Source organism: Amphiprion ocellaris, chromosome 2, assembly GCF_022539595.1.
Source record: "Amphiprion ocellaris isolate individual 3 ecotype Okinawa chromosome 2, ASM2253959v1, whole genome shotgun sequence".
NCBI lineage: Eukaryota > Metazoa > Chordata > Actinopteri > Pomacentridae > Amphiprion > Amphiprion ocellaris.
In genome coordinates, this window is record NC_072767.1 from 41,118,855 (window position 1) to 41,142,971 (window position 24,117).

Here is a 24,117-nt window from a genome sequence, read left to right on the forward strand (position 1 = left end):
TCACCCCTCCCCCTGCCACCCTCCCCCTGCCTCTCCATAACAGCTGATCAGGTGAGAAGTGAACTTAAAAAGATCAAGACCAGGAAAGCTGCAGGTCCTGATGGAATCAGCTCCAGACTCCTTAGAGACTGTACAGACCAGCTCTGTCAGGTGCTGCTGCACATCTTTAACCTGAGCCTGAGTCTGGAGAGGGTTCCTCTGTTATGGAAGACTTCCTGCCTGGTTCCTGTCTCTAAGACCAGGAACCCCAGGGAGCCTAACCACTTCAGACCTGTGGCCCTCACTTCTCACCTGATGAAGACCATGGAGAGGATCGTCCTCAGGAACCTCCGTCCCCAGGTGAGCCAGTATCTGGATCCACTGCAGTTCGCCTACCAACCGAACATTGGAGTGGATGATGCAGTGGTCTACCTGCTGCACAGATCACTGACTCACCTGGAGAAACCCAGCAGCACTGTGAGCATCATGTTCTTCGACTTCTCCAGTGCTTTCAACAATCCAGCCTTCTCTGCTTAGGGTGAAGCTTGAAGGAGCGGGAGTAGACTGTCACCTGGCTGCTTGGACCATCGACTACCTCACCAACAGACCACAGTACGTGAGGCTTCAGGACTGTGTGTCTGATGTGGTAGTCAGCAGCATGGGGGCCCCACAGGGGACAGTGCTCTCCCCCTTTCTCTTCACCCTGTACACATCGGACTTCCACTACAACTCTGGGAGCTGTCACCTCCAGAAGTTCTCCGATGATACAGCCATTGTTGGGTGCGTATCTGAAGGGGACGAGCGGGAGTACAGGATGGTCATCTCTGACTTTGTGGACTGGTGTGAGCGAAACCATCTGCAGCTCAACGCCAGTAAGACGAAGGAGATGATCGTGGACTTCCGCAGGAGGAGGACACCCCGGACTGCACCGGTGAACATCCAGGGTTTGGACATTGACATGGTGGACACATACAAATACCTGGGTGTTCACCTCAACAATAAACTGGACTGGACACACAATACAGAGGTCCTGTACAAGAAGGGCCAAAGTCGTCTCCACCTGCTGAGGAGACTGAGGTCCTTTGGAGTGTGCAGGACTCTGCTCCGGACATTCTATGACTCTGTGGTAGCGTCTGCTATTTTCTATGCAGTGGTCTGCTGGGGAGCAGGGAGCACTGAAAGGGACAGAAAGAGACTAAACAGACTGGTCAGGAGGAGGTTCTGTCCTGGACTGTTCCCTGGACTCCATAGAGGAGGTGGGTGAGAGGAGGATGTTGTCAAAGCTCACATCCATCATGGACAATCCCTCTCACCCACTGCATGACACTGTGGGGTCTTTAAGCAGCTCCTTCAGCAGCAGACTGAGACATCCACCCTGCAAGAAAGAGCGCTATCGCAGGTCCTTCATCCCATCTGCTATAAGACTTTACAACATCAGCATCACTGGCTGATGTTAACATAAACTGGACTATATCATTACCACCCCAAACCATAAAATTTGCACTGACATTCTTGCACTGCACATCTCTGCACTTTTAAACTTTATTTTTATTTTTATTTTTTCTGTTAAAAAATTTTGCCACCCTTGTATATATTGTAAATAAAGCTGCTGTAACAATGTAAATTTCCCCTGGAGTGGGGAGAAATAAAGAACTTTATCTTATCTTATCTTATCTTATCTTTCCTGCACAGCATTTTCCGAATTTTAGAAATGTTTCTTAGATGGTAAAAGCAATTTCTGACAACCTGTTTGCAGTGTGTTTCAAAGGACATGGCCTGGTCAAACACAACCCCTAGGTTTCTGAGGCTGGGTTTGACAGTGGGGCCAAGTGAGCCAAGATGCTGCTTAATCAGTGCAATTTTATCATCAGGAGCAAAGATAAGTGTCTCTGTCTTATTTGAATTTATCTGCAAGCAGTTTGATGCAAGCCAGTCCTTGATAGCAGATACACACTCGAGAAACAATGTCAAATGGTGAAATTCAGACTCTTTAAAAGAACAATACAACTGGATGTCATCAGCATAGAAGTGATAGGACACATGTTTAAATCTATCAATAATATGACCAAGAGGCAAAAGGTACAGTAAAAATAAAACGGGGCCCAAAACTGACCCCTGTGCAACACCACAGGACAAATCATGAACATCTGACATTATGTTGTTTATAGAAACACAAAATGTTCTGTCACGTATGTACGAGGAAAACCATTTGAGGACAGATCCAGAAAACCCCATCTCATTCTCGAGACGACTGATCAATATACTGTCCTCCACAGTGTCGAAAGCAGAGGTTAAATCAAGAAGCACAAGTACAGTATAGCAACGAGAGTCTGCAGCCATTTTTACATCATTAGCAACTTTAACAAGAGCGGTTTCAGTGGAGTGAAGTTTTCGAAATCCAGACTGAAAAGAATCAAACAATTTGTGCTCTTCCATATAGGACGTCAATTGGTCTGCCACTACTTTTTCCAGAATTTTTGACACAAATGGAAGTTTTGAAATTGGCCTGTAGCTTTTAGGCTAAGCTTTGAGCTTTTCAGCTCAAAGTACAACTATGCTTAAGTGCAGCTTCACGGAGCCCCCAGCATGCCCGGCTCTTAAGGTGTTCTGGGAAAAAGAACCATCATTTTCACCACTTCTCCACCTGTACACGTGGTACTGTAAGCTGGCTAGCCTCAGGCTCTTACTGAACTCTGAACAGTCTGTTATTTCCAGCTGTGCTCTCTCGTGATTCATTAAGCCCCACAAAGGCTTTTCTCAAGTTGAAGCATTTTCAGCTCGATTTGTTTGTGTCACCTTGCACAAATTTGCATCTAAAAATTTGTCTTCTGTCTTGTCACCTTCATGTTTTTATAGCCTTTGACAGCATGAAGGGGAAAATACTGATTACTTGATTCATCTGTATTTACTCTGGAGCTTTTTGTCAATGTTATCTTAGTGAAACTACGGTGATTTCTGACTTCATTTTTCACCTCCGCAGCCTCTGAAAATGCACTGCAGGACTTGTGCCTTGGTGACCAGCTCCGGTCAGCTGACTGGGAGCAGGAAAGGTGAACAAATCGACCGATGTGAGTGTGTCATCCGTATGAACGATGCTCCCAGCGTAGGATATCAGCGGGATGTCGGCCGGCGGACAAGCCTGCGTGTTGTAGCTCACTCCAGCCTGCAGAGGGTACTGCGAAGCCGACAGGAGCTGCTCAACGCCAGTCAAGACACAGTGTTCATCTTCTGGGGACCAAGCAGTTGCATGAAGCGGGACGGAAAAGGCCACGTTTACAACAACCTGAGGCTGTTAAACCAGCTGCTGCCCAGACTTCAAGTCTACATTATTTCTCGTTTCAAGATGCTGAAGTTCGATGAATTATTCAAGAAGGAAACCGGGATCGATAGGTAAATGTTGGAGTTTTGTCTTTGCGGAGCTTATTGTGGTGGGACGACACATGAAAAGAAATGTAAAAACAAGAGCAGCGCAAAATTAACTGGCATCGGCTTTAGCAGGAAATTTGCAGCGAAGACAGAATACATTACACAGACTGCTCTGTACTTTTTCAAAGACCTTACGTGTAGCTATAAGAATGAGTTCCAGCTCCAGACAGTCTCAGTCTTATTAACAGGATTTAGATTAAACATTGTCCGTTATGGGATTTGACACATTCCACGAGCTCACTGTTGCTTCACTAACTTCAAGCTAAGGGAGAGTGGTTGTAAAGATTTTTATTATGTAGTGACTACATTAACAGACCACATTTTCAATCTATTTGGACACTTTTACGAGTGTCTCCAGTCATTAAAAGCAGAAAACAACCTGATCACTGAGCATAATCAGCAACAAAACCACCAGTGCCTTAAGGTAAAACGAGTGGCTACTCTCTGAAAGTCACAGAAATAGACTGATACAGAGTACCTTTAAAATGTGTTTATTTCCTTTCAACTTTTTCCCCTTTTATTGCTTTTCAACACTGAATCATGATCAGGTTAATTTGTACAAGAATTTACAGAAGACTATTTCATGTCATAATGAAGCAGATTTATACAAAGTAATGTCAATTAATTTAAAAAATACAATGTAAAATGAGCAGTTGCATAAGTTTTCACCCCCTTTAAGTCAGTACTTACTTTCACTGCTTCCGACAGATTCTACACGTGTGCCATATTGTTTTCATTTCTTAGTGATGGATTTAACTGTACTCCAAGAGATATTCACTGACTTGGAAAGTTTCTTGTATCCATCGACCTTCCAGATACAGGTGTTGTTATACTACAGTCATTTGAGACACATTCACTGCACTCAGCTTATCTTTATTTCAGTAGTTGTGTGACTTCTAGCACCAACTGGCAGCACCTGTGTTGAATCAGTCACTTAATTTACATTTTATGTATTTTAATAATTGACATGACATTGACATTAGAGTCTTATTTTGTCAATTCTCATCAAAAAGTCAAACTGAACTGATCATGATTCAATGTTGAAAAGCAATAAAAGGGGAAAACTCCAAGAGAGGCGAATACTTTTATAGGCAATTTAAGATAGAACACTTACAAACCACTACAAATGCTATGCTGTTTATAAGTTAAAGAGCCCATATTATGCTTTTCCCCCCTTTCTTTATTGTAGCATACAGTTTGTTGTGCATGTATAAGGTCCACAACCTTACAAAAGTCAGCGTGCACTCCAAAGGGAAGTATTCTTTCTGATAGAAAACACTGCTCATCGTTGACTGAAACACCTTGTTTGAAGTCCAGGCTTTTTTTCTGTTTCTTATTTACATCACCATGTAGCACATTTACATAATTCCTGTCTAGCGCCTAGTTTGGCCACATTCTAAAACAAAAAATTAGCAGCTTTCTTGCACTCTACCATTATTTCTTCATTTCTGTTAGGGCTATGTCTCTCTACACATACTCCTAGATTTGAATTTACGTTACATAACCAACATTACCTTGCTTTTGTCGGACCAGCTAACCAGTCACGGGCTTTTTGAAGGGGCGAAAAGAAGTTCAATAGCATGTACAATATGAGAAAGTACTGTTTTTGTTTTTTTTTTACCATTAAAGTATGTAAACATATTGTAGTAGACCCCAAAAATAAAATTAGAAACTTGTAATTGTGCACAATATGGGTTCTTTAAGCTTCCATAAAGCAGTGAAGCTGGTCCTAGATTAGTATAATTCCTCTTAAAAGTATTCATCCAACCTTGGAAGTTTTTTGCCTTTTATCTCCCTTTAACATTGAATCAAGGTCAATTTAATTTTGCTTTTTTGACAAGATTTTATTGTAAAAACTCACTTATTTTATATTTTTTAAATCAATAACATTACTTTGTGGAAATCACCTTGACATGAAAGAGCCATCTTTTTGAGAGATTTTGTCAAAAAAAGCCATATTCAACAGGCCGTGATTCAGTGCTGAAAAGCAATATAAGAGAAAATTTTCCAAGGTGGGTTAATGCTTTTTGTAGGCTGTTCTCATACACAGGCATCAACATACTTCACAGATTACAAGGATGTCAGGGCCATATATATATATATATATATATATATATATATATATATATATATATATATATATATATATATATATATATATATATATATATATATAAATATAAAAAAACTTATTAACATACTGCAGAAACTGTGGAAGAAGCTCTGGCAAAAGGAAGTTTCGCATATTCGGAGGCAAATGAGGTGCTTAATTTGGAACAAATTTAAACTAATCTGGCATACTAAGCAGGTATGTAATACAGGGAAATTTCTTTGCAATTTTCTTACACGTGATAATTGTCTCTCTGCACATGCAGCACTTTGGAAAAGTGGCTGACTGAATATGAGCTTACAAAAAAAAGAACCAAATAGATAAAAAGACATTTCATTGACGTGAATCCAGCTAGTCAAACTCATTTGCATGTTAACAATAGGCCCACAGAATGATAAGCGGATGTTGCATTGAATGGGAATCTAGTCGATTCAGCGTTCATGTAGTCACAATAAATGTCTTAGTTGTGGGCATTTCCTTTTCTATTGTGCACAATACATAGAAAATATTAATGAATTATGTGCAAGTACAGCTTGTTTGCACCTTCCATGTGTCGACTGCTAAAGGTGGTTGGTAGGAGGACTCTAGAAATAAAGCTCCACACAATATATTTTCACTAAATGAGTGTGGTTTGTACTTAAAATGTCGATCCTCTCCTGTCCTCCAGGAAGAGTTCCAACTCCTGGCTGAGTACCGGCTGGTTCACCATGGCCATTGCTCTGGAGCTGTGCGACAGGATCAACGTTTATGGCATGGTGCCCCCTGATTTCTGCAGGTGCAGATCGTTATTCTTTTTCCCACTATTTAATTCAGCTTTGTACACATGTACCACCGGAAATCAAATATAACAAACACCTGCATGTTACTGCTAATCCACATTCAGATGCTTCTATTTGCCAAGCTGGCCAGTCTTTCATTCCATATTAAAGGAATGAGATAGCATTTTGATCATTTGCTCATGTTTTTGAATATTTTTCTTCAACTCTGCCATCAATTTAAAACATGCAGTACACGATTTTGGGCCACCTGTGACCTAATTACACATCCAAAACAAAACAAGCTTTCATGTGAAGCCACTGGGCGACTGTAAGTCATACATTCACTTTCCTTTTATCTCTAATTTTGCTGTCTAGCATCTCCAGAGAGAAATAAAGGTATTTTTAGCTGCTAAAGGCGCCGCTATGTTCACTGTCTTCTTACCAACTTTGTCTATCCACTCTTTGTCATGTACAGAGTATTCAGTTGAGCTTTTTTGCTTAAAACAGTGACCTTCTGCAGTTGAAAATGAGACGTAATTTTCAGGTTTTTATACTGTTTTGTTATATAGTTAATTATAGGGAAACAACATGGCACACTAGGAAAACTCTAACCAAGAAAACAGGCAGCAATTATATTAAAGATGCCAAATTTTTCTACCATTATCCAGAAGGACTTTCGGACTTTACGTCTCCTTAACACGTGGTTTCATTTCTCAAATCTACATCAAAAACACCACCGACTTCTTTCTCCTCGGGACAGGTTCAATTTGTCACTTGCTGTTTCGAACAAGCGAGCCAACTAGTGCATGAAGCGGATGCGACGCCGTCTTCTCTTGTAGCTCCGCTCTGTGATTTACTGTGCGTTTCCACATGAAAATCTTATCTTGTGCATCTTTAACGATGTCTCCAACTTGTAATGACAATATAGCATTTACTCCCCGCAGTGACAGCTTCGTGTCTCTCTCATCGCAGCGCAGTCGGGCTGGTGACTAGCTGTGATTTCAGCGCCGTCGAAAACATTCATCTTGACATTTTTAGGAAACAGTACCAAAAAAAATGTCATTGAATAGTTTGGAGACACAAAGTGCGGCTGATTTTTATGCCGATGTAACATTCAGGGTCACTGGAAATTCTCAACTACAAGGATGCAAAGGACATTTTGAACCACACATGGCAGATTGAAGTGTCACACCATGTTCTCCCTCTGGTGTAACTGTGAATATCAGAGGAATAAGACGGTGCATAATGAGCTCGTCTTTGAGGCCAGATTCTTCTGATCTTCCTGTTTTTTTTTGTTCTCATCTCTCTTTATTCCCCACCGTGACTTGCTTCCTCTCTCCCTCTCCACCCCTGCATCACATAATTATCCCCGTACTCTTTCCCTTCCTTCTCGTTTTTCACTTTAATGCCTTTTCAGGCTTCATTCCTCTCTCGTCTCTTTTCTCTCTTGTGCAGATCCTCCTCCCATCCCACCAAACCGTATCATTACTACGAGCCCTCGGGGCCCGACGAGTGCTCCATGTATCTCTCCCACGAGAGGAGCCGACGAGGAAGCCACCACCGCTTCATCACCGAGAAGACGGTGTTTGCAAACTGGGCCCGAACCCTCAACATCCACTTCTACCAGCCCGACTGGAAACCCGCCGCCGTCGTGTCCAACACAAACAGCTCGAACATCCCGGTTCCAGCTGGATCCTGAGACTCACTCCAGAGACCAGAGGAGTGGAATATGAGAGTGGACAGCTTCCAGTGTGCAGATTCTCCCCATTCTGTGGCCGGTGTAAACACATGAGACAGCAGTGGGGCACAACGAGCTGCTTGTGGCTGTTAGCTGACCGTCTAAGCAGCTTGGCAGAAGGGGATCATTGCACAATAGCTGCACAAAGCATCAACAGTGTTTTGGAAGTGTAACTTCAGTAGGATGAATTTCATACTGGAATCAAAGCCATGGCTCAAGTGTGTGTGATTCTTTTTTCCTTTCTTTTTTTTTTAACACCGTGTAGAGCTGCTTCAATAACACTTGAGCTGTCAGAGAGGAGGCAGACAAAGAAAAAGCACAACCGCAGTGTGGACAATCCATTGTTGTTGATTAGAACTGAATACAGATTCTATTTGGTATTGTGTTGGTGACATTTAGGATAATCAGAATAAGAATTTCCCGGATGATTTCTGTCTCGTAAAATGGATATTTAATTTTTTAATAACAATACAGCGGACTACAAAATATTAATTCACTACACGTTTGAACACAAAATGTACAAAACATGTGACTGAACAGTTGCAATACAAGAAGAATGTGTCTACAACATGCTAGCATGCTCATATTTGCAATGCCAACATGCTGAAGCTACACAGGTATAATGAGTACCTCAGTTTAGCGTGTTACCATGGCAACATTTGCTAGCAAGTACTAAAAGCAAACTTCTGTCAAGGTTGACGGAGATGTAATTTGACCTGCATTCATGATAAAGATGCATTTATGATATAATTTGACTAAATGTGAACCAGATTTCGCTTATTATTGGTTTCACTCAAGAGCACAATTTTTTTTTATTCCAAAATGCATGACTGGATTTAATTTTCTGCTTAAAAATTCTTCAGAATGGTTGGGTCATTGAAAGTTTTGATGTCAGTGTTTCATCACTGTCTGGAAGTAATGTGCTAAAATCTGCCACAATACATTAAAACCAAGAAAAAATGAACAAGTAAACATCCAAAGCAGTGAAGTTAAGATCAGAAACAAGTTGGGACATGTAAAAATGTGACATATACTTAACTGAACTCACAATTATGTGACAGAAGATTGAGCAAGGTGAGTACAGCTGCTTTTGTCTGTGTCTGAGATGCATTTAAAAATATTTTGTAAATGTAATCCTCATATTTAGACGCAATCCACATTAAAGTGACTTGTTAATAAGGTCTTAATTTGTCCTCTCCAGCTTCCTGTTCCAGATGGACCCTCTGGAAGGCCCAATCAGCCCATGTGTCTGACACTCAAGGCCATGATTTGCTTCATTATTAAAGCCAAATGTCAGAACAAGCCCTCAAAGGCTTTTCTTCTGTCTACAGGGTGACTCGGCCGCCGTATTACTGATACAAATGATTTCATCAAAGTATCCCGAGCAGCCTCTTCAATCCTGACCCACAGGCTTCTGTCTCAGCCTTTCAGCATACAGGCTGGTTGTTCACAAAGGGATTATATTGAGCTATCCAGCCATATCTCTGGGGCGAGACAAGCAGCATGACTGTTGCAGAGTTCTGGATCCTGCTGAGGAGGTTGGTGCTGCAAAGAAGAAAAAAAAGAAAAAAGACACTGACGGCTGCCTATTCCTGTGTTCATTCAGATTTTACCAGAAGCGCCTGCACTCAGGTGGAATCTTAATGTTGTAAAGCTCTCAGGTGCTTGGAGAAAAGCCTGTGTAGCGTTCGGGCGTCGTGCTAAGCGCACTGGCTGCTGCTTAGATCTGCTGTGTGCACTGCATACCAATTACTGGCCCTTCAGGTAGAAAGGTTGGATTTTTGAGGCTTCAAAGGACAAGCTGGCTGCAAATGAGCCCGCCCCCGCTATCTTAAACACATGCTCGAGGCAATATCATCATTCCCACTGACCTTGGAAACATTCACAGAAAACGTGGACAGTGAGGAACCAGAAGAGGGATGCAGGCATTCGGGTCAAACCGAGTTGTGATGTGTGCAGCTGTATATTAGCTTTATATAAATACGTTTTAGCTCGTACTTTTTGACTGGATAAAAGGTATTTAAGCTTAAACATACCAGTTGAGGAGACTGATACCATTTTTTTTATAGCTAGTGAACTCAGTCATGCAGAAACACTCCAAACAAGGGAAACCAACTCGCCTGAATGTGTTAGAAAGTGACAAAATCCACCTATCAACACCCCTAAAGCTCACTAATTAACACTAGATGTTTTGTTTCAGCAAAGACTGAAGTGGGAAGAAACTGTTTTCCTTCTTTACTGGTTTACTATTCTCTTCCATAAAATACAGCCGGCACATAACCTCCATTAAAACAGTGAATTCCTGTGATTAATGTCTTTTACAGTGAGCCACATTCACACTTTCTAAAATGACAAACCATTTCTTTAAACCATTCTGGCTTCAGCTTACTGATGCAGCATTGATCCTATCACAAAATATACCACTAAATTCAACACTGAAATCCATGATGCTATAATTCAGTGTTTTTAATCAGCAAGAAAGCATACGATGTGTCTTGAATTTCCAGTTTTAGATTATTATAACATTTTAGCATCATCAATGCCACAGTAAATATTTGAGACAATATGATTTCTGTTTCAGTATAAAATAAAAACTATAAATATGATTTACAATCAATCAAAAACAATGGTGACAAAGAGGACAAAGAATCTCAGATCAGCACCCACTTTCCATGTGTGTGGCCATTTATTTAGCATGCAATTGTGCTAAATAGTAAGCCTATAAAGTACGATTTGCTATTAATACAACTGTCATTAGCAGGAAAATCTTTGGCGTGCAGATTGGGAAGTTTAAATGCAGATTTACAGCAGTTATAGTCTGAAGTCAGAGGCAGTGGAAAACATTATAAACCCTTGTATTTTTCCTCCAGGAATAAATCTCAACTAAATCCCCAAACTCCTAATTTCCTTTACTGGTGTTCTGGTGTAGTCTGTGTTTAACACTCCCTGTGTGTCTGGCTGTAAATAAAGCTGCAGGATAAACTCACAGCTTCATCTCCTTTAGAAGAAGCTTCCATTGTGACACATATCACATATACTGTAACCATATACCTGCTGCTGATAAGCACAGTGTCTGGGACTACTGCTCTAGTTACAGATCTGCCCTGCTCACGATAGCTCGGCTTTATCAGCAAACCTGCAAAATACCATCATCTTATAGAGCCAAAACAGTCCTGAGATAAGGAGTCATGAAAGACTGGTAGCGTATCAGCAGGTCGCACATTTCCAGCAACGTTTGCAAAGTCGAGTCTTCTCTCAAAGCTGGAATCCATTAAAACAAGTGGTTAAACTGAACATTTTCATGCAGAACAGTGCGAGTCTGCACTGACACCTGGTGGCTTCACCCGATCTCAGCGTTTTCTGCTCTAATCCATGAGCTGCAACAAATGCAAAACTTGTCTTTGAAAACATGTCTCTGATAGAAGTGTAATGTCAGGTTGAGGCGCAGCATTTTAATAGAGTGCAAAAAGTACACTTGAAATTGCATTTCAAACAAGATTACTGGCTTTGAATCCTGTTTAGAAAACATCAGTTTAGCAGCAGATTGGCTGGTTAATGGTTTAATTCATGATGTGAATTCTGCTGTTTTATCAACCATTAAAAAAAAAGACACAACAAACTTAAGTGCTTGCTGCATCTAAGCATTTTAATTAAACACTGGATGGAAATGTTGAGTTGGAATGTTTTTCCTCCCATTTTTAAGATTGGCTTTTTAAATTGAAAGGTTAAATGAGTAATTAGTTGTTGTAATCACTGTTTATTACTGAATACATTAAAAAAAACACACCTGATGTCAGGTGTCTTGCAGCCATCCAACCATGAATGTCAATAAACCTCTTAAACACTTTTAGTTGAAGCACTCATATTGCACATACTAAACCACAAATAACACAATTTATCATTTCAAAGTCTTTGTAGAAGTACTTAAGTTCTATTTGTAGCGCACGCATTTAGTTAACTTTGTACGTTCAGCATTGGGGTTTATTTTAGGTTGTTCTAACCTTACCTTTGTCTTGGGGTATCTGGTCTTCTGCTGCTGTGGTCATCTGGCTGGTTTCACACTAAAGCTAGCATCATTGACAGCTCCAGGCTTTTATACCAGAGCTGCCTATCAGACCACACCAAGTGCTGAAACTTCAAGGGGTGGACAGAGTTTATTTGATTTAAATATTCCTTCATTCAGTTGAACTGTGTTGGGTAACTCTATATATTTTTGATTTGTTTATTATAATTCTTCTGATAAAGTCAACCAATTGTACTATTTTGTGTTTTTTGTTGTTAGTTTAGATGTAGGTGTTTTATGTTTCCCCTATTGTGTGTAACTGGTCTGATCAATCAGTTTTTAAATTCCCATTTGTTCAGTGTTTTCAGGTTTGTTTGGACTTGTTCAATCAACACAGTTAGTTTGTGGAGGTATTTAGTTGCTTATAGGCTTAGTTGTGTTCTTTTGACTTCCATCCATCCATCCATCCATCCATCCATCCATCCATCCATCCATCCATCCATCCATCCATCCATCCATCCATCCATCCATCCATCCATCTTTACACTGCTTAATCCACAGTAGGATCTGGAGAGGCTGGAGTCCATCCCAGCCGACCTGAAGGCAGGAGACACCCTGGACAGGTCACCAGTCCACCATAGGGCCCCACATAGAGACAAACAAGCACAGTCACATTCACAGGCTGGGACGTGAACTGGGGACCTTCTAGCTGCAAGGCAACAGTGCTAACCACCAAGCCTTTGACTTGTGACTTTTATGGCCTCACATTTAGTACTGTTTTTTTGTTTGCCATATTTCTGGGGTAAAATGTTTTGAACTCACCTGCTTGTCCTCGTGTTTTGCAGCTTGGTCTGTCACAGTTCCTTAAAAAGTTTATCTAAATCATCCCATTTGCCAGCTATGCATTTAATTAAGTGGTGGAAATAAGTCCCTTGAATTACTCTTCAGAGTGTAAAACAGGAAGACCTGGAAGTCTACATTTGAGACAGCATGTGAACACTGCTCTTTTCAAAAGGACAGAAGACACTGTTAACTTTTAAGTACTTGAGGTACTAGTGATAAAATAAAGTAATAAAAGACAAACCTCTACAGCCTTGAAATAATAAATAAAGTATCACGTACCATCTTTGTAAAACCATCATTTCAACACTGTTGCAGCTGTTGGGAGTTTTTATTTGACATTTGTCAGCAAAACTCTGCTTCTGAGGCTTATGAGATTTTATTCACTTATAAAGTCAAGGTGACTTTTACTACAAAAATAAGACCCAGTGGAAGACGGCATTGTGGTGTAATGTTTAATTGAACAGTTTTCATTCAACTGATTTTAAAAGTCATTAAACACTAACAGCTGGTTGTGAAGGTTGACGTGTGAAATGCAGTTTGTATTTAAATCAACCAGACAGCATCTGTCAAAGTGGTTTTTAGCTGTTTCATATTAGAATAAAACATCTAAGCTGTTGTCTCCCAAAAGGAACATCTTGAAATAAAAGACGTGTTCTGACAATTTGTTTCCGCTGAAAATGAGATTGAGGGGATTTTTTATTGCTTCACATGTGGTCGAGTGCAGCCCACTGAGGCACGTCATTATCCCGTTTTCATCACACAATGTCATTTCGCTTTTCGACCTCTAGTCTGACGACACCATTTCCAGCAACTGCATATTTGTTCTGCTTGAGTCTTCATGAGTTTCTCACATCAATCAACATTTTCATTGAACTCATTCAGAACTAAACTTCACCATAATTTCTGTCATCTGAAATCATCCAACAATCATTTTTGTGCATCTTTGGGCTCATTTTATGCAAACTTAAGGGTCTGTTGTTGCTGCATTCCTTTTCATGAACCACTTTATATTGTAAGATGTAAGATGGTAGGACAGCACATTTTAATGTCTTTTAGTAGTGGTTATGAAGAGCTAAATCAAAAAGAATTCATTCATTTCTTGAAAAACTTAAAATCTTAGTTACACTGGGCATCAATAATTTGGTTTGTGTCATTTTCATCACATAATTACAAAACTAAACTCTGAAAATTCAGATAATTCGACCGATATATGGTAATCCGTATGTACAGCTCTTGTCAAATTATTTGCATTCATCACAGAAATTCCAGTTTACAGTCCATTCAACGAACTGCACAAAACTCTATGAGGTTATCAGTGTTTTCATCCCAAACCCAGCAGATGGAGACTCAATAGCAGAGATTTTTTTCTCTTTTGCTTTGCTGCCAAGAGCTGCTTTGTTTATCCAGGTCTGCACTAACTGCAGAACCGCCGGCGAAGGTTTTTCCTGTTCAATAAGTTGCTGTAACTGACGATATGTGCCATCGGTCTCTTTCAATGAGGACAACAGTGATGCTCCTCGCTAATTACAGCTTAAATCTCATGATGAATCAGCCTGTTTGTTTCCCTCAATGGGCCATTATGTTCTCTGCAATTAACTTTTTACTTTCAAGGTCAAATGAGTAATTATTGAGAATTTTCCTTTTTATTACTCAAAGCATGAAAACACACACCAGGTGCCAGTTTTCTATCTTTACAAAGCACGCAGTCTCTCTGCATTTGCTACGCTGTGTGCCGGACACAATGAAAGTAAAGGGGGAGAAAAACTGATGACAGCAGCAGATACACTTGGATGAGGTGCAGGAATTGTTAGGTGAGATAGAGAAGAGTCAGCACACAACAAAGACCCCAAGTGATGGAGTTTTGTTCTGGGAACACTGATTGTCCTGCAGGCTTAATGTTCAAACACCTCCTGGAAACGTGCTGTCAGTTATCCTGCACAGTGCACTGCTTGTTATATCAAGACAGCAAATGCAGTGCAAGGTCTATTATAGGCAAACAAAGGAATAGTACCTTTTAGGACAAAGTTATGAATACACAAAACACCTTTGTCAAATTATTTTCCTTTAGGTTTTAGAATTTGAATTAGAATTAGAATGGCTTTATTGTCATCATAGATGGCATGACGAAAATATAAATAGCTTCCACTGGACGGTGCACAACAACAAACAATAAGAAATAAAGTATCAACATTAAATAATAGAATCAAATGTACATATATAACAAAACAATGTTAAAAATGACAACATCTGCAAAGGTGGCCAGATATATACAATATGGGAGGTAAATGAAATGGAATAATAACCAGTAGAGTATGAATATGTTATGGAATTGCATGAAAGCAGCAAAAAGTGACATTGTGCATTCAGATAGAAGGTGTTTGGAGTTCAGGAGTCTGATGGACCATGGATAGAAACTGTTCCTGAGCCTGTTTGTCCTGCATTTTGAGGATCTCAGTCTCTTCCCTGATGGCAGCAGGCTGAACAGCTTCTGGCCAGGGTGTGTGCTGTCTGTCCAGATCTTTTTCCCTCTGCTGATACAGCGGGAGGTCGTGATGTTCTCCAGAGAGGCCAGAGGACAGCTGATGATTCTCTCTGCTGTCCTGATAACCCTCTGCAGAACCAGACAGTCACACAGTAGGTCAGTACAGACTCTATGGTGGCCTGATAGAAGGACACCTGCAGTCTCTCCTCCACGTGGTTCCTCCTCAGCACTCGGAGGAAGTGGAGTCTCTGCTGTGTCTTTTTAACCAGTGCTGCTGTGTTGACTGTCCAGGTGAGGTCCTCAGATAAATGAGTCCCCAGGAACTTGAAGGAGGCCACTCGCTCCACACAAACACCGTTGATGGACAGTGGAGCATGGACACCCTTATGTCTCCTGAAATCAATGACCATGTCTTTGGTCTTCTTGGTGATCAGCTCCAGGTTGTTCCTGAAACACCACCCTGCCAGCTCCTGTATTTCCTCCCTGTACGGCATTTCATGACCCCCCGAGATGAGGCCAACCACAGTGGTGTCATCAGCGAACTTAATGATGGTGTTGGAGGGTGGATGGGTGAACAGGAGGGGGCTAATGATGGTGTTGGAGGAGAAACATTATTGTCAGATCTATAAAATCTATAATTAATAGAACATTGTGAAACTTTTTTAGTTAAATGTGACAAGAAATCTGTTTAAATATTTAAAGTTTTTCTCTAGCCTTGAATATACCCCCTAAAAACTCATCTTCATGTAGGGTAATTCAGAAAGTTCTCCAACGTAAACAAGGGGCATAGCTCCAATTTTCATGAAGAACTGTATATTATTAAGCCTTTTATCACTGTCCACAGAGACTCAAATAATTGAAGCAATTAAATGACAAAAAGAGAGGAAAAAACGAGCTGCCTGCTTTTGCTTCAGGACAATACATCCAACCACATAGTACAGGTGGCAGAAGCAGCTAATTGTGGCTTTGAACTGTTACCCCATGAACCTTAATCACCTGACCTGCAACCTCTGATGTCTATCTGGTTCCTAAACTGAAATGCCATTTGCATGGTCTCCATTGTCGTAGTTTCTCTTAGACCTCAAGGATGTGCAGATGTTGAAGAAAACGTCTGTTGACACTGTTATTAACATAATATAATTTATTATATAAAAAGACAGCATCTGACCAGGTGCCATGGAGACTTCAAGAAGCCAATACGAAATCCCGCAGAGCAATGGCCAGTGATCAGTTTTTATTGGTTTTAGACATGTAGGGAGTCACAACATATGGTTCTCTGTTACATACCATATAGGGAAGCAGGGAGCATCTTCAACCAATCCCCCTTAACTCGACGGCTCCTGAAGAGCTGCTTCCATCAAGTTCCTGGAGTGGGAGCCCCTATCTAAACACTGCATTGGGTTTCTGGAACAGAATAACACATTCCGTTGTGATGACCCACGCATCCCAAGTTCCATATGATAAGAAACAAGTATCAGATCAGATACTTCACCATCTTCATAGTGATGGTGAAGTTATGCATAATTACAAATAAATACAAATAAATTAATAATCCAAGAGAGTACTTCAAAAATTCTCGGTCTCACTCAGAAACAAGAGGCATGTCTTCCATTTTGGGGCATTACTGTATAAAACCTTAAATTACTGCAGACAAAAAAAACCTAATGTTTGAAACAATCGAATAAAAAAGCAGAGGAAAGCTTGGAACTGTTTGTTGCTGCTCCACAACAACGCATCTGTCGCAAAGCCTCAGGTGGTGGAAGAGGCCAAATGTGGCTTTGAAGTGTTGCCCCATGAACCTTACTCACCCGACATGCACCATGTAAGCTCTATCTGTGTCCTAAACTGAAATCGCATTTATATGGTCTCCATCTTCCTAGTAATGATGAGGTCATGCATATATACAAAAAAGACAAATGAATAAATAATCTAAGAGGGTACTTCAAAAGTTCTCGGCCTCACCTGGAATCAGGGGTGTAACTCCCATTTTGGGACAGAACTGTATAGAGTAAATCCTTATATCACTGTCCACAAAAACTCAAATATTGGAAATAATCAAATAAAAACGAAGAGGAAAGCTTCAAACTGGCTGTTGTTCCACCAGGATGCATCCATCCACATAGCAAATGTGGATTTGAACTGTTGCAAAATACACCTTAATCAACTTCTAAGGTGAAGAACCACAACAGCTGGCTGTTATTTTTTGGACATTTTTTGGTTCATTGAAGAGCAAAGCCAGTCTTGTGGAAGATTTGTGACTTTGGTCGAGACTGAAACATTTCAACAACTATTTGAAATCTGAATCCAGATGACTTTGGTGACCCCATGACTTTATATCTACGCATAAAATGTCTCAACAGATATTGGATTGATTGACATCGAATTTGAGAGCATAATATCTGCAAAAGATACAATGTTAGAACTTTGGCGACCTTTTGACATTTGAGACTCTTTGAGAAGCTTATACCCTTCCCATTGCATGTTTTTTGGATTCTGCAACACCAATATATGGTTCCAGAATAATTACAATAATGGAAGAAAGAATAATCAATGTAACAGGAATAAATTACAATATAATCACTGCAGTTTTAGCAGTTTCAGTTAAGATTAGATTAGAAGCAACAATTCACAAAAACACAAATACCTTCACATACTGTCACAACAGAAGTGATGCCACTACAAATTTCAACTTTCCTGACCCCGTCTTAATGAAAACTTTTAGTTTCTATAAGGGTCACATCTTCAGTTCAGTCTGACAGTCTCACAGTAAAGCTGAACATAAGGCAGCTCAGGACGATGTCTTTCTCTCACATTTACCAACTTCCACCACTTTGCACCAATTCTGCTTAATTAACAAACTGAGGTAAATTTTTTGGTCAAGGTGAAATAGATTGGGTGACACACAGAGATAAAAGCAGTGGTAGAGGAGACGAGGACGGAGAGAACGTCTCTTACCTGTGAATCTTGGCTCAGGAGTGTTTTTGTGATTACATGGAGATGCGTAGAAGGAAACAACGGTGCTGCTGGCAAAAAGCCAGCATTATGGGTTATTTTCCCATTTTGCTCAATGTGCTCCTGGCTCCATCCGAACCCTACTGAGGCAGTCGGCTTATTATAACAGCCCCATTTGATGCAGCCAACAAAAGAATGTGATTGCGCTCCCATGCCTGTGCTCGCCTTACATTGTGACCAGCCCCCTTCCTTCTCCATTGTTTGCCAAGTGTGACAGCACACTTGAAGGTGTAATGTCACCTGAGGCATCGGTTCTTACCTTGTCGGATAATTAGTTCCATCAGGCCACATATTAAAGAAGCTGAAACACAGATTTTATTTGCACTGTAAGATGACAAGACACCCAGTTCTCACAATCAGAACAGACAGCAAGAAATCAACCAAGAAAAAGGGCAAATCTGTGTGAATGACAAAGGAAAGCATAACTCTTCATCTATCTTTTCCTTTTCTTTAGTAGCTGCTCCAGAGGCTGTATTTTTACATGTCACTAGTCCTGCCTGATTATCTTGTCTAGATTTATTGTGTTTACACTGCATTTCTTATATTCAGTGACATGCCATAAACAGAAATAATGTTATATGCAAAATATGAGGGTTTAATCACACACTCAGAACATTTTATATATGTCATTTGTCATCACGAGCATTTATTTCATTGATTTGCAGCATTTTTTGTCAAAAAGGACAAGAATCAACAGCATAGTGTTGTAAATCTCACCTTGAATCTTAGAATATTAGAATCTCAGATCCCTTGCATGACTTAAACTGAAGAACTCCTTTACAGGGCACTTAAAATGATCAGTTATGATTCCAAACGTGTCCTTAATAGCTACTTTAAGCTCTCTTTAAACAGATAGAATGAGGCTTGGCTTCATCCTAGCTGGTGTAACCTTAGTTCAGCTGAGGTATTGGGGTGGTTGTCACTTTTTGCAGTGTTTTTAATCAGAATGTGTGATGTTAGATGCTGTAAACCAGCAAATAAATAAACAGCCATTTGGATTTCTTCTCTGCTTTTTGTGTTTGTATGTGTAAATTCTCAGTTGCCCAGGTCATGGTGATCCCAAGAGCTTCAGCTGAAGTAGATGGTAGTAGCTGGAAACTGAACTTCTCTTTTTGGTTCATGAAAATGTTTCTTCTGCAATTCAAGAGGCTTCTTCAGTTTTAACTGACTGATGGGGATCAAGATGTATATCATCATCCAATTTCAGTTTCGGGTGGGTGGTTTCCTCTGTTCTTCTCTATTTTCTCTGTCCAGAATGTAAATATTACTGTCTTCAATTGATTGACCCTCATCCTTTAGGTGAAAGTGGGCGGCTGAGTCTTGTCTTGAAGGATAAATGTCACTCATCTGAAGGCACAGATGCTCACATTCTGGGCAGAAGACAGATGGTTTTTGAGAGCAGTGAAGGAAATAAACTGCAACAGCAGTTTCTAAACACAGAAAGGAGTCCACAACATCACCAGTCAGGTACTTATGATGCAGTCTTGAGATCCTTCACCAGAAAGTTTCACCACCCTAACCATCTGGCGTCATTCATGATCTGGCAGTTTCACGACCATTCATACCTGTGAATCTTGGGTTATTCATGGGCAATTAGACACAGATTTGAGGATGATATATAATATATAAGATATACATCAGCCATTTAAAACTGAAGACATGTCTTAGATGAGCGGCAAAATGTCTTTAAGAACCAAAAAAAAGTCCACTTCTCTTCTACTGAAGCTGTTAGCATTATTTTTTGCATTATTGGCATTTTTTGTATTTTTATGAATGAGGTTGATTTCTTTTTTGTGTATTTGTATGTCTACAAGGGATAGCAAAAGTATTTGGAAAGATAACTTTGTTAAGAATTCACTAATTAATTCTCCATATATAAGCTATGAGGTAATGCATAGAAAGGGGTTTAAAGTTAGGTGATATCATTTCTTTTATATGACCAGATGCTTAATAAACAGGTAAAAATGTTGTTTTCAAAGAAGATATAATTTGACTTTGTTTGCACCACAACAGGAAAAAGTTCCAGTGAGGAAATCTGAACATTTTCAGGATTTCAGTCACTGCCTATTTTGACTCTTTATGAGCAATGATTTGCAACTTAATACCTTAAATTTTAAAATATTTCTAACTTACCTTTTTTTCTACCAGGACATGCAAATTTATGAAATGCCTATAGGAAGCATAGGATATGCATCTTTCTTTTCTAAATTCCACTCCCTGTCACATATTCTTTGCAGATGACTGAACCTCATCCTGATTTCACTCACGTTTCTTTCCACTAAGCTCGGAAATGCAACAGAGAGAAAGGGACATTTAACATAAGTTCTGTGGAACAATGAATTATAGAGGAAATGAGCGTTTGGAGGACTGAAATAAGTCTACATTTCTTCATGTTTCAAGCTTGATAAAGCATTAAGCCGCTTGGATGTGTAGCAATAACTGGGATGTTAACTTCAGTTTATTCAAAAGAACGTTTCATATGAAAACCTTCAGAAAATTGTGACTGGAAATGAAGTAAACATGACACTAATACATAGCAGTTAGATTAAATGAAATGACAGCAGAGCACCGTTTCTGTATGACAAAAAAATGTTATATTTACAAGAATGTCATTAGGATCAGGTAAAATCCAATTCCTAATCATTATTAGAATGTTTCCACATTAGGAATGTTTGGTTTATACTGATATATGTTGGTTTATAGCCTGAAATTTGACCCAGATGTCGTCTGACTCAGTTGTCTGGCACCACAGACAGCACTAACTGTTTGTTTGAGCTGCTCCAGGCACTGATCTGCCATCAGCAGACAAACTCAATCTATATACTGACCCCAGAGTCTATTATTAGCTTCAAGGATCTCCAACTGCAACGTTCTGAGGACTTAATAAAGGAAACTGATGCTTTGTAGTGGAAGTTCAACCCGCCCGGCCAGCAGCAGATGGGTCCCCACACATTAGAGCCGGGTTCTGCTCGAGGTTTTTTTCCCTGTTAAAAGGGTGTTTTCCTGCCACTGTCTCCTTAGGGCTGCTCTGGGGTTCAGGCATATGGGTTCTGTAAAGCGTCTCGAGACAATTTGACTGTAATTGGCACTATATAAATAAAATTGAATTGAATTGAATTGAATTGAATTGAATTGAAAGTTCATTCTTTCTACTACTTCAGTCATCCAGTAAATTTATGCTTCCTGGTACAACATTCAGTCCTTGTGAGCAAAGAGACGTAGAGTACGAATTCAAATTGGCTTCCTCGTCTGTCAAACTTTCCATCCTGTCCAGACAAAACAACACTCAGGCATATCCGGTGTGCATAGCAAGCTCTCCTCATAGGCTCAAATTTGAGTGAACAGCCACTGCAGACAGATGGCTGTGTTCTGTCAGAGTAAAGGATCTCCAGAAACAAATTAAAAACTAACCAAGATACAATTTAAGTAGAGGTGTGGCCTGGGCAGAGTGAGCAGGCAACACCAACACAAAAGAACTATTGGAGATGATCTGCTCCACACTGAGCCAGGAAAAGATGATGTATGTAAGAAGGAAGATGTAGATGGCAGAATACAAACTGTCACTGCCTTTGTAAAAGCTCAATATTTCATGAGTTATAATACCTGCTGCATTTCTAGCTGTGAAGCAGTGATTTTGCATTTTACATATCTCAGTCTGTTTCCAGGTCTTACACCAGTACTGCTGCATAAGTGCAAAAAGTTGTATAAAAAGTTTTTGTGGCTTCAGAGAAGCCCACAAGAAACCTCAGTGACATAAAGATGAGGAAATCAAAGGGTGTGTAGTCAGAAAGAAGTGACCCTTCTTCCTATTTCTGACTGAGGCTGTTGGCTGAAAGCTGCATTTTCAGCAATTAGACTGCTGTAGAAATTCCATCCATCCATCCATTATCTATACACCACTTAATCCTCACTAGGGTCATGGGGGGGGGGGCTGGAGTCTATCCCAGCTGACTCAGGTGAAGGCAGGGGACACCCTAGACAGGTCACCAGTCTGTCACAGGGCTACATACAGAGACAAACAATCACTCTCACATTCACACCTACGGGCAATTTAGAATGATCAATTAACCTCAGCATATTTTTGGACTGTGGGAGGAAGCCGGAGTACCCGGAGAAAACCCACGCATGCACAGGGAGAACATGCAAACTCTGTAGAAATTCTGCAATAAAATGTATTCTCAAAGAATGAGTGTCTTCTAGAGTACTTATTGCAGTATCACTGTATGTCTTTGAAGCATCACGTCAAAGGATGTAATAGACCTGCAGGTCCACTAGAGGAAACCATGTCGGTGTCCTGATTAGCATCACCTCTCAGATAGCTTCTTTTTGTCACTGACGGTGGACAATGGAAGGAACAGTCAACAGGTGGCAGCTGTTTTTCCTGCTATTTAAAACTGTCATATTAATTGTCTTCATAACCAGAACCAAAACCATTATGGGTGTAGATGTTGTTTAAAAACCGTTTGACTTCCAGCACCAACTGGCTTCATCTGTGCTGAATTACGTGTGTTACTTTAAAAGAGGTGAATACTTAAGCAACAACTTTCTTTGCATTTAACATTTATAATTAATTGACATTATTTTGTTGAAGTCTGCCTTTATCTTGACAGGAAAGAGTCTTTTTGTGCAAATTTCAGTAAATGGCCCAATGAAATAGGTCATGATTCAATGTTTAAAAACAGTAGAATAAGAAAATCTCCAAGAGAGGTGAACACTTTGTAAGGACACTGTTTGCATTCACTTTGTCTCACCTTTAACAGCTTCATGGCACAGAACACGTCATCCATTCAGTTTCACATTGTTGATACTGAAGATTTCCTGACTCCACAGTTGTTTCATGTTCAAGCGGTTTTAATGAATTTCTTTTGATTTTAATCAGTCTCATGCATGGATTTCCTGCATGCTACTTTCTTTGAACCACAAATTTCATTGTAAAGAATGCAGGCACCAAGTTCTGAGGAAGAAAAATGCCTGCAGGGGTAAAAAATGACATTTCTGTTTTGGCTCTACTGATTCAATTTCAAAAACTTCAAAGTAATAAAATGTTCTTTTTGCAGGACATACTAGGATGGACCAATGCTCCCTAAAGTAGAACATCTAAGTTAATAAGAAGAGAGAAGTAATAAACTAATATACTTCATGTGGTAGGCTGGACTCAACAGTGTCTTTCCATACAATTATTCTGCTTATTTGAGAACAAGGTTACATCAGTTTCCGTCTGTTTTGTACAGATTGAAGAAATATTGACAGACATTTTAGTCCCTGTTGACCTCTGATCTTATGGACTGCCACTCATAGCTCTATAAAAGGTCAATTTTATGTGTAAGTCATTGTGTGTCTGCATCTAACTTTCACATCTTACATTGCCAACTCCTACAAAATCAATATTTTACTTTCTGTGAGATCAGAGTCGGTATAGAGCTCTGCACTTTATTCAGTCAAAGAAGACTTTAGTCCCCTGACTTTTTCATTTATAAGATTTTTTTAAAATTTAATTTATACCTCTCTCTAGTCTGTCTACAATTCACAAGGTCATAATTTCTTCCTTGCTCAAAACTGCCTGGAAAATCAGATTTTTTTTTATGGCACATCAACAAAAATGACTTTCTGAGCATCTATTTGTACGTCAGTGGCTAAATCATTCCCTGTCAAGACAAAGACAACAGCCCAGATGCTGTCAAAATATTGATGCCTGGAAAAAAATATATATATTTAAAGGTTTTTGCAATTTCAGATTTGAAAAAGAAAGTTCTAGTGTATACCCAG

At 39.9% G+C, this 24,117-nt stretch overlaps 1 protein-coding gene across 3 annotated transcripts in view; it reads left to right on the forward strand.

Annotated features, from left to right (window-relative positions):
• Positions 1-10,999, forward strand: part of st6galnac5b (ST6 (alpha-N-acetyl-neuraminyl-2,3-beta-galactosyl-1,3)-N-acetylgalactosaminide alpha-2,6-sialyltransferase 5b) — a 22,770-nt gene extending 11,771 nt beyond the window's left edge. For 2 of the 3 annotated variants that reach the window (XM_055013982.1, XM_055013986.1), the window contains exon 2: positions 1-1,649. This exon is cut by the window's left edge and continues 3,573 nt beyond it. In XM_055013982.1, the coding sequence (XP_054869957.1) occupies positions 1-516 (516 nt within the window). In that variant the 3' untranslated portion in view covers positions 517-1,649. Of the gene's footprint in view, positions 1,650-2,959; positions 3,370-6,182; positions 6,291-7,728 lie in introns of those variants that run through there. The other variant, XM_023290338.3, reaches the window with a different exon arrangement.
• The last annotated feature ends 13,118 nt before the right edge of the window (positions 11,000-24,117 follow it).